Source organism: Vitis vinifera, chromosome 8, assembly GCF_030704535.1.
Source record: "Vitis vinifera cultivar Pinot Noir 40024 chromosome 8, ASM3070453v1".
Classification (NCBI taxonomy): Eukaryota; Viridiplantae; Streptophyta; class Magnoliopsida; order Vitales; family Vitaceae; genus Vitis; species Vitis vinifera.
This window is the reverse complement of record NC_081812.1, coordinates 17,688,895-17,699,761: the sequence shown is the minus strand read 5'-3', so window position 1 is coordinate 17,699,761 and position 10,867 is coordinate 17,688,895. Positions and strand designations below refer to the sequence as shown.

The following is a 10,867-nucleotide window of genomic DNA, read 5'->3' as shown; positions in this document are numbered from 1 at the left end:
AAAATAGGTATCGAATCTGATTTTCAAAAAAATATTTTTTTTACAATAAAAACAAGTCTTGTCATCAAGTGAAAATGCACAAGAAAAATATGAGTCCACACAATCAGATAATCATTTTCTGTTTTCTATTCTTAAAAATAAAAAATATAATATTTCTAAATAACATTTTTTAGTTATTATCACTTGTTTTTTAAGGTTTTTTTAAAGAATAATTATATTAACATAAAGAATGATTAAAAATAAAATACTAGATATAAAAATTATTTTTAAAAACATATTAAAAAAATTTCAAGTTTTTAAGTTGACATTATGTGGTGTTTGTTTTTTTACTTAATTATAAATAGAACCTTAATGCTTAATAGTGTTAAATATTAAGTTGTTTGTTTTTGTAGTATTTTATTTTTATTAAGTATTAAAAAGTAAAGAAAAACCAATATGTTATTTTTTTTATTTAGAAAAAGCTACAAATTTTGGTGGTGTTTGTTTTTTTACCTAATTCTAAATAGAACTTTAATGTTTAATAGTGTTAAATATTAGGTTGTTTGTTTTTGTAGTATTTTATTTCTATTAAGTATTAAAAAGTAAAAAAAACTAATATGTTATTTTTTCTATTTAGAAAAAACTACATATTTTGGCTTTTTCTATTTAGTAAAAAGTTTATAATAAATCATGAAAAAATAAAAAAACAAACAACCTAAATTTTAAAACTAAAGTGGTGTTTGTTTTTTTGGCTTTTTGCTTAAAACCATTTAGTTTTAGAATTTAGGTTATTTGTTTTTTTACTTTTTCATGACTTATTATAAACTTTTTACTAAATAGAAAAAACCAAAATATGTGGCTTTTTCTAAATAGAAAAAATAACACAATAGTTTTTTTTACTTTTTAATACTTAATAGAAATAAAATACTACAAAAACAAACAACCTAATATTTAATACTATTAAGTATTAAGGTTCTATTTATAATCAAGTAAAAAAACAAACACCACCTAAATTACTTTCAGCAAAAAGTCAAAAAAACAAACACTACTTTAGTCTATAAAATATTAAAGAACAATTTTAAAAAAATATTTTAAAAAAATGTTTTTCATAACTATTTTTAAAAAACATTCCCCTAATTTTCCCACCGCTAAGAACCTTTTCTCAATGCATCATCTTTGAAAAAAAATATCAACCGCCAGAAGTCTCATACTTGATTTTTTTACAAGACGAGCTACGCATATCTCATGAGTGTAAGTTATTACCATATGAGACTTGATGTCAATGTGCTGAGGTACTAACATAATCCAATTAACTTTCTTTTTTATTAAAACACATCATATTTTATTTTATTTTTGTAAGGTTAGAGGGGAGTTTACGCAGCAGGCTAGAGTCTCCTCACAAAGAAAACATAGATAGATACAAAACGAGCAGTAAACTACATTATTTGCAGCTGCAGTCCCACACACACACAATACATGGTATTTAAAAAGATTGAAGAGAGAAACATAACAAAAGGAAGAAGACAAATATCTCATCGATGATTTCAATTCCTACTAGCCGGATCCCCGTCCTATATGTTTTTGTTTCTCAAGTGTGTTTGTCTCCGCAAGGACGAGGCAATAAAGTCTTTGGTCAATCAAATCCATTTCATATTGACCCTAGACTCTTTCCGGTCAAAGGATATTTGATATCACAAGGGGAAGGTGGAGTTCGGATGGATCGAACTAGGACAAGTTCATAACAATTAAAAACAAAAGAAGGAAGGATTGAAGGGAGAAACCAAAATGAGAATTGAAGACTAATCCGCCCTCCTTAATCCACTCAATAAATTTAAGGGGTAAACTTGGCCCAGTGGGGCCTGTTAGCTTCTGCTGCTTTCTTGACCAACAAATTTAGAAATAATATGTTCTTATTTTTTTTAGTATGGTATGGAGAACATTACAACTGATGCACTCTTCCAATACTAAGTGGTGTTGCTCCATTGTTTTATTATCCATTCGTTTGGCTTTTTGCATAATTATAATACTTTCTTTCGAAAAAAAAAGGTCCTATAAAAAAATAATCTCAAAAATAACATTAAACTCATCTTCTTGAAAAAATAAATTCAATTTTAAAACTTTCAATGTAAAAAACAATTTATTCCTTTAAAAATATGGAATTCAGTATTGAAAGTGAATTCCAGGGTTTAGTATGAAAGTAAGATGAGTAGGACAAGATAACGTTCAAAGTCACAAGAAAAAAAAATTTATATATTTTGTATCTATTTTACAAACAATCTTTTTAATAAAGTTTTTATAAGACAAATCCCCATTTGTTTCCCTGCGCTTGGAATTTCCCATAAAAAATTGACAATGGATTTTAAAATTATTGCATATAAACCACGCATGTCATTGTCTATATAAACGATTTTCTCTACCACTTTCACTAGTGTGCACTTCTGAAGCCATGACTTCTTCTACTTCTTTGCTTTTCTCTGTCTTTACTCTCTTCTCTCTCCTTCTCTTGGCATCTTCCTCCAAAGATAACACGCCTGCCACCATTACCATCCCTCTAACATCAACATTTACAAACAGCCCATCTACCAAACCCTTGCGGTTTCTCCAACACCTTGCCACTGCATCCTTGTCCAGAGCCCATCATTTGAAACATGGTAAGACCAGCCCTCTCACACAAATCTCTCTTTCTCCTCATAGTTATGGAGGTCATAGCATCCCTCTCAGCTTCGGCACTCCTCCACAAAAACTCTCCTTCCTGGTGGACACAGGAAGTCATGTAGTATGGGCCCCGTGTACAACTCACTATACATGCACTAACTGTTCTTTTTCAGATGCCGAACCCAAAAAGGTCCCAATCTTCAATCCCAAACTTTCGTCATCTTCTAAGATCTTGGGGTGCAGAAATCCCAAATGTGTAAACACTTCTTCCCCAGATGTTCACCTTGGGTGCCCCCCCTGCAATGGCAATTCCAAAAATTGCTCGCACGCTTGCCCACCCTACAGTCTTCAGTATGGCACAGGAGCATCATCTGGAGATTTTCTTTTAGAAAACCTAAACTTTCCCGGGAAGACAATTCACGAATTTCTTGTTGGGTGTACAACATCCGCTGTTGGTGAAGTTACTTCTGCCGCACTTGCGGGGTTCGGTCGCTCAATGTTCTCATTACCGATGCAGATGGGTGTGAAGAAGTTTGCTTACTGTCTCAATTCTCACGACTATGATGACACCCGGAACAGCAGCAAGTTGATTTTGGACTACAGTGACGGCGAAACCAAAGGACTTTCCTACGCTCCCTTTCTCAAGAACCCTCCTGACTTCCCGATTTACTATTACTTGGGTGTCAAAGATATCAAGATCGGGAACAAGCTCCTCAGGATTCCAAGCAAGTATCTGGCTCCAGGATCTGACGGCCGAGGTGGTCTCATGATAGATTCTGGTTTCGCGTACGGATACATGACAGGACCGGTTTTTAAGAAAGTGACAAATGAGTTGAAAAAGCGGATGTCCAAGTATAGGAGATCTCTTGAGGCAGAAGCCGAGATCGGTGTCACACCTTGTTATAATTTTACAGGCCAGAAATCCATAAAAATCCCCGACTTAATTTACCAATTTAGAGGTGGCGCAACAATGGTGGTGCCAGGAAAGAATTATTTTGTGCTTATTCCTGAGATAAGCTTGGCTTGTTTCCCCCTCACCACTGATGCAGGCACCAACACTTTGGAATTCACTCCGGGACCGTCTATTATTCTGGGGAATTCTCAGCACGTGGATTATTATGTGGAGTTTGACCTCAAAAATGAGCGTCTTGGTTTCCGACAGCAAACTTGCCAGTCTTGTACATTCATGCATGCCACTGGCTGTAGATGTGTGCCGGCCAGAAATGGTTAATAATAGCAACCTAGGACTAGGAGGACCGTGTATGGTTAAGTAATGTACGAGTGTGACGAGAATGCCGCCTACCCTTTTATTACGTACATGCCTGTATTGTTGAACCACTGGAAAGGCTTTGTGTTTACAATCTCCAGTCTGAATAAAAGAAGCTTGTTAAATATAAATTTAGGCGCTTTTGACGACTTTTTTTATTTTCATAATTGAAAGTTTTAAAATTCATGTTTATGACAAATTTTTCTTTTTACTATCGAAATTCTAATAGCAAAAATTTTAAAATAAAGGTTTTTCATTTTAAAACATAAAAAAAAATTATTCTCCAAAATTTTTAAAATGGGAAATTATATTCATAAGTCACCGATGTCATATTCATGTGGATTAAACTAACAAAGTTAGTGTCTTGTATATAAATATTGAAAAATTATTGCAACATAGAAAGATTATTAAGGAACCATTAAAAAAAATCTACTTATTATATAATTAATTAGCCAAAAAGCTTTTATTTTTCCTTTTTAAAAAATAAAAAATAGAATTATAATTATCAAATATGTCTAACATCTATAATTAAAATTTATTTGTTCTACAAGTATATTTCGGTTTATCCTATCGTTACATAACTATCCATTTTACGTTTAAGTTCCACTTACACTTCATTTTGATGCCATGTGGTAGTTGTTACTAATCCAATATGCATTAATAGAAAAATGGAAAATTTGAGATGTTTAAAAAGTATAATGTTTTTTATTTATAATTATATTATATTTTTACTTTCTTAATTCATTGATGTCATATAAGGAATTTCCACAATGATGCTTTTAGAATTGGAAATCATAGTTGGACCAATTTATTTGTAATTGATGAGATATTTAGTGTTTGTTATTGGGATAACAATAGAGTGAGTTTTTTTAGTATACGCTAAGCCCCTCTTGCCCTATTCTTAATGAGACGGATTTGAAATTTAAATAAATTAGTTAAAGGTAAGTTTGAATTTTTTTTGAAAATCCAAGACAGATTCAAGGCAATATAACCTCGTGCCCACCTCAACTATATATAAAATTAATTTAATTTAATTTTTATTTTTTTAATATATATATATACAATGAAAAAAATACTTTTCAATAAAATAAGTTATAAAAAAATTATAATGTTTTAATTATTTATAAAATATATTTATTTTAATTGAAAGAATAATTCAAAAAAAAATGTTAAATGGTGTGTGGTGGTGGGATGGGTATAGGAAATTTGCAAGCCCACCACCCCATGTTGATCTACGCCATTTAATTTTTTTAATAAGATGATGATGAAAATTATTTTGAATAAACAAGATAGGGTTGAGATAGGGGTAGCTCGTCCCAAACCCATCTCATTTTTATCCCTACTTATTGTTCTATGAAAATCCATAGTATGTGGACCATTGTTGTACAAAGATGCTGGTCTTGCTACGTGTCTTAATTTGACTTGTAATTTAATAACAAAAATATTTTTTATGGATAAATTTCTTTTGATTATGGTTGTTTTTGAAAAATTTAAGAAAAAAAAGTAGTAAGAAATAAAAAGTTTAGAAAAATAAAAAACAAGTTTAGACTTGATAAATTATTTTTATATATTTGTTCAAACTCATTTTAAGATTAAATAATTTTAAAATATATAAGTATTTGACAAATTTTCATTATATTTAATTTTCTTTTATATTTTTCATAATAATATTAAATATGAAAAAAATCATGTTACTTAATACTTTTTTTTTTCCTTAATAGTTTTTAAGAACTAAACATAGTTTCTGTGTTCGATATAACAAAAACCTTTCGATTGTCAATCAACACAAATCCTATGATATTTGTGAACAAATTCCACGTTGTCTGCATGATTGAGGTGACAACTAAGACGAGTTCTTGAGTCATCTACTTAGCTTATACACATAATCATTTTTATTTAAAATAAATAAATTGAAATAAACTTCAACTTTTATAAAATAAGCATGGAAAAGATTTGTTCATACTTAAACATAATACTCAAAATTTTAAACCTAAAAAATAATTGTAAACTTCAATATATATCTTTTATTTTCTCCTTTTATATCTTTAAAATTTTTGCCCTTCTATACTAGCTTGCATTTATTTTCTCTAAAATTGGATTTGACAATAAAAAATTATGTAATGGGAGGTTCCAGAAGATATAATCCTATTAGGAAAAAGTTACATATAATAATTATTATGAACTAGTAAAATAAAAATAAATATTTTTTTTGTGTGATTAAATGGGCATGTGACAATTAAAAAATATTCAATAGATAAATCAGACAAAATAAACTGACAAAGCAAAAGAAAATCAAGACGTACGCCAAATTTTTTGCATGAAAAAAAAAAAAAAAAAAAAACACTCCATTATGAAAAAAGAAAAAAACACCTCACGTCACTTTCCACACTTGTTTTCTCTCCTCTCTTTTTCTTTTTTCTTAGGTTTCCACGTTTGTACCTGTGAAATAGCCCACATCACTTTTTTCATCCATACATACACATGGACGGATGCCACTCAACAAATCCAATTATATGCTTCAAGCCTTCAACAAGCTACTACAACTAGTCTACGTGAAACACGTGAAAAGGGAATTCATTATTGATGTCCAATGATACTTCGGAGACCAAAGCCTTTCTTTATTCTAATTAATTTAAAACGATTAAAAAATGACCACGCTAAAGTTAAAGTTTGCCATATGTCTCATCCCCACAAATACAGCTTGGGTCTTGTGCTCTTTTGATATTTGTTTTGTGTGGTTTGAATTAGACACGGTTAATGTTGGCTTTCTATAACACTAGGTATAAAAGCTTTTGGATAATTGTTTGAATATAGATGTGGTTATTTGAGGTTTCTGAGTAGAGATTAAAGGAAAGCAAGAGAGGGGGTGTTTAGACACATTTTTAAGAGGTATATAGGATAATTCTAAATTTTTTAGCTTGTTAAAATAAAAAAATTAATTACTTTTATTATTTTTTAATTGAGTGGGAGAAGTCAATAAAAAGAATTTATAAGAAAAATATGCATCATAAAAGGAAAACGATTTGTTGATTTATTAGATACTTTTTTATATTATGTGTTTTTTGTGAAGGAAATTGATTAGTCATATAGGCATTGATAGCAAAACTCCTATAAGAATGGTTAAATATATTGATTCTATATGAGATGTGAATATGACATATGATGCACATGGTAAAAATATATTTTCATCCAAAGATATAGTATTGAATGATGTTGCTTTAAACACAAAAACAACACTAAAGCTTAATAGAAACACTTAAATAAAAAGTGATTTTTGAATTTTATTATAATGATATATTTTTTGTTTAGTTCTAAGTGAGAGAAAATACTTATAGAATATAATATGCAAATAAAAAATTTAAGATGAATGAAGTGTTAGAATTATTTATTTATTATATTATAATTTTTTTTAAGGGTAAAGTAAATTAGTTCTTTTTTTTTTTTAATTTCCTTTGATTGCAAACATATTAAAACTCTATTTGTACTGTATATATTTTTTAAGTGATTATGATAAGTAATCTTAGAATTTTTTTTCTCATTTTCTAAATAATTCTTTGAATACATGGCATCAAAGTGCAATTGATTTTAACAAATTTCTTGATTTATGATCTCATTGAATATATATATATATATATATGTTAAAAGCTCAATCCTCATTTTTCTCACTGAAAAATGATGAGAATAAGCATTTTACCCCCACTAGTGAATGATAAATTGAGTAAGAAAGAGTTGGATTACCGTATGCTAAGAATGTATTATATATATATATATATATATATATATATATATGTATTATTTTTTTGTTTGTTTGATCGTAGGATTTTACCACGGTTGATCATATCAATTTTTCAAAGTCAGGCATAGGGACTTTGGAAGCATGAAAAATTCGAAAATTCATATATTTTGAACCTAAATCACAAGCAAATTGAAGACATTGTCAAGGTCTAAAATTGGCATTCTTAATAGCAACAAGATTGTCACAAGTGAATTTAAAACTATCAAGGTATTCTTCAAGAGATTTGGAGTTTTCCTTGAGAGTTCTTAGAAGTTTTTTCAAATGTTATTGGTTCTTTGTTGTGGCTAAAAGTACTTGTTTCTCAAGTAAGGTCCAAACACGATACTCTATTTTTGCACCGAAAGTTAGATTGGTGGCTATTTCTATCACGAATCCAAGTAACCATCAAGTCAGTAGCCCTTCATTATTAACCCATAATAGGAAAAATGGGTTTGCTCCTTCATTCCCTTTTGTTACATTTGATTTATTTGTCTGACTCTTCCTTACCTGTGATAAGATGAAGAACCCCAACACTATGAAGTAAAGGTACAATTTAGGAGTGCTATAGGAAAAAATTTGTAGCGTTCAATCAAATAGAGATCAAATATGAACAATGATGAAAGAATTGGATAGTAAATTTAAGTTCTTTTGAATTTGAAGAGGATGAGAAATGGTTTCAAGGCTTGTAGGTGTGGAGCTCTGGTATCATAAAAAATATGATACTTTAGATAATAGAAACATGTAGATTCTATTGCTAATAGGATACAAAAAAACACAAGGTATAAGAAGAAAAAGAAAAAAATAAAAATGAAAAGATTACAATTATATTAATGACAACCCCCATCAAGAGGGATTCAACTACCTACTATTTTCTAGATTTATTGATTGTTGATATGGTCTAAGACCCGATGGGGTCCCTCCATTATCATAAGGACATCACCATTCAAATGACTTTCACATTGAAGCCAAACTTACTTTTGGATCAACAACTTTATTTGTATTAGATCCAAGTATAATAATATGATTAATATTTATTTGGGCTCCTTTATCATTTAACATGAAATTGATTATTGTATTATATGTCTTTTAGTAAAAATGTTATTATATTTGAAATAAAATAATTTTATATTTTTAGAATTATTATAACTAACTTTCAACGAATGTTTTTGTAATTATTTAAATAATGTTAAATGTGAAACAATTTTATTTTATTAATTTTATTTGAGTTTATTTAATTATATTTTTTTTTATAATAATTTACACAATATTTTTATACATTTTTGAACTTTCTAATTGTCTTATTTTGCATATTATCCATATCGAGTCAATACATCGAGACCAATACGCCGAGACCTTCCGAATCAGTGACGGATATCGCAACTTTCAACTATGACAAAGATGTGCTAGTTCTCGGTTTCAGCCGTGGCTACTTCAGGAGACCAGTTTATGAGCTTGTGGTGGCCGAGTTTGAAAAGCAGATGGGCAAAGCACAGAAGATAGCGGGAGTAGGAAGCCATACTCATTGCGGGTCCCTGTTTCAGACTTCACTTTTACTGGCGAGGGAAAACCTTGCAAAATCCCTGAGTAAGCTTACCAATTTGGGATTTCGAAAACAAACTCGCTAGTGAGTGAGCCCGCCCACGGCCCACCATGCATCCATGATATTTATAATAGGTTTGCAGCATGTGATCAGTCCAATGAGTGTGGTAGTGGTTGTGAAAGTAGGCCGTTCTTATTGAGGGTAATTCAATGGTGCCAAGGTGGCATCATTTTTAATTAATGAGATCACCCTCTGATTGAGTCCACTAAGATTTTAAGACCTTGTTTAGGACCCATTTTAGCAGAAAATGAAACTAAAATAATCATGATTTTAAAGGATAATATTAGTAGTATGAAAATTTTATTGAATATAAAAGAATTTTACTGAATCGTGAATTTATGAAACTTCTTATTTTTATCACATCCCTATGGGATTGATGATATTAAGTTTGAGAAAAATCAATAAAAAATATTTACCTAAAGGTGTTAAACTCGATACGTCAAACCTATTAAATGGGGCACCACTTCATTACACACTTGGCTGCTTAGTATAAAAAATAAAAGAAATTATATTTCTTTTTAAAAAAATTTATAATATTAAATACAAATAATATAATATTTTAAAATTACATAATTAAAATTTTTTAATATATTCATATTTAAATATTATAAATATTTCATTTAATAAAATTTTAAATATTAATGTATTTATATATGATTTAATTTGATAATATTATAAAAAATAAATATTATTGATTTTAAATTTATTTATATATATATATATATATATATTATTTTTTTATTTTAATAATATATAAATTATATATTTATTATTGATGCAAGGTCAACTATAGTCGGATTCTCCTTAAGTTGTGCCTTTCAGAGTTTCTGCCCAATAATGAGGGATTGGACATCCCTTCAAAGCTTAAATTATATATAGATAGGTCAGACTTTTTCAATAGAACGAGTAGGTCAACTTGATCGTGTGTACCTTGTTTATACTTTATGAGGGTTTTTATAGTGCTCAAGAAGAGACCATTGTAGTGTTAACTAAGCACTTTGACCTTCTTATAATGATGACAATTTTGCAGATGACAAAGTAATCATTACAATCCTAGGTGGCTGACAGGTGATGTAATGATGACAATTCTGCAGATGATAGGGCAAACATTACAACTCTAGAATGATTGACAAATGCTATCAGAATATATGATATGATGCCTAATCGCGCAGTTACTTGTCTCCTTAACCTGTTAGAGGTGTGCGATAGTTAATTGACATTGACTTCAGGGTGGAGGGAGGTTCCATTAGTCATTCCCCTATCAAATATGAATGATTACACAGGTTAATGAGTCTTAAAGATTGATTGGGCCGTACCGTCTGTGTAGGGAGTCCGATCATGTTTGCTACCTGTTTATGTAGGAGATGAACCCTCCTATCCGTACCTAGACGAGTTGATCGTGGTCCAGATAGGACAACCTTGGACACTACTTTCCCCTTATCCGGACACTGCTTGATTGGAAGTGACACGTGGAGGGGTGCCTACATATATGATTTCATTGCCGTTGGGATCTTAAAACGTTAAAAAAACCCAATTATTTATCGAGAAGCATAGTTGCGATCGTTTGATTAAAGTATGGGTCATGGGCGAT

General features: G+C 29.9%; 1 protein-coding gene across 1 annotated transcript; it reads left to right on the top strand.

Moving 5' to 3' along the window:
- Window positions 1–2,425: 2,425 nt before the first annotated feature.
- On the top strand, window positions 2,426–3,865 carry LOC100251106 (probable aspartyl protease At4g16563). The gene has a single exon (XM_002275166.1). The coding sequence runs from the start codon at window positions 2,426–2,428 to the stop codon at window positions 3,863–3,865; it is 1,440 nt and encodes a 479-aa protein (XP_002275202.1).
- Window positions 3,866–10,867: the final 7,002 nt, after the last annotated feature.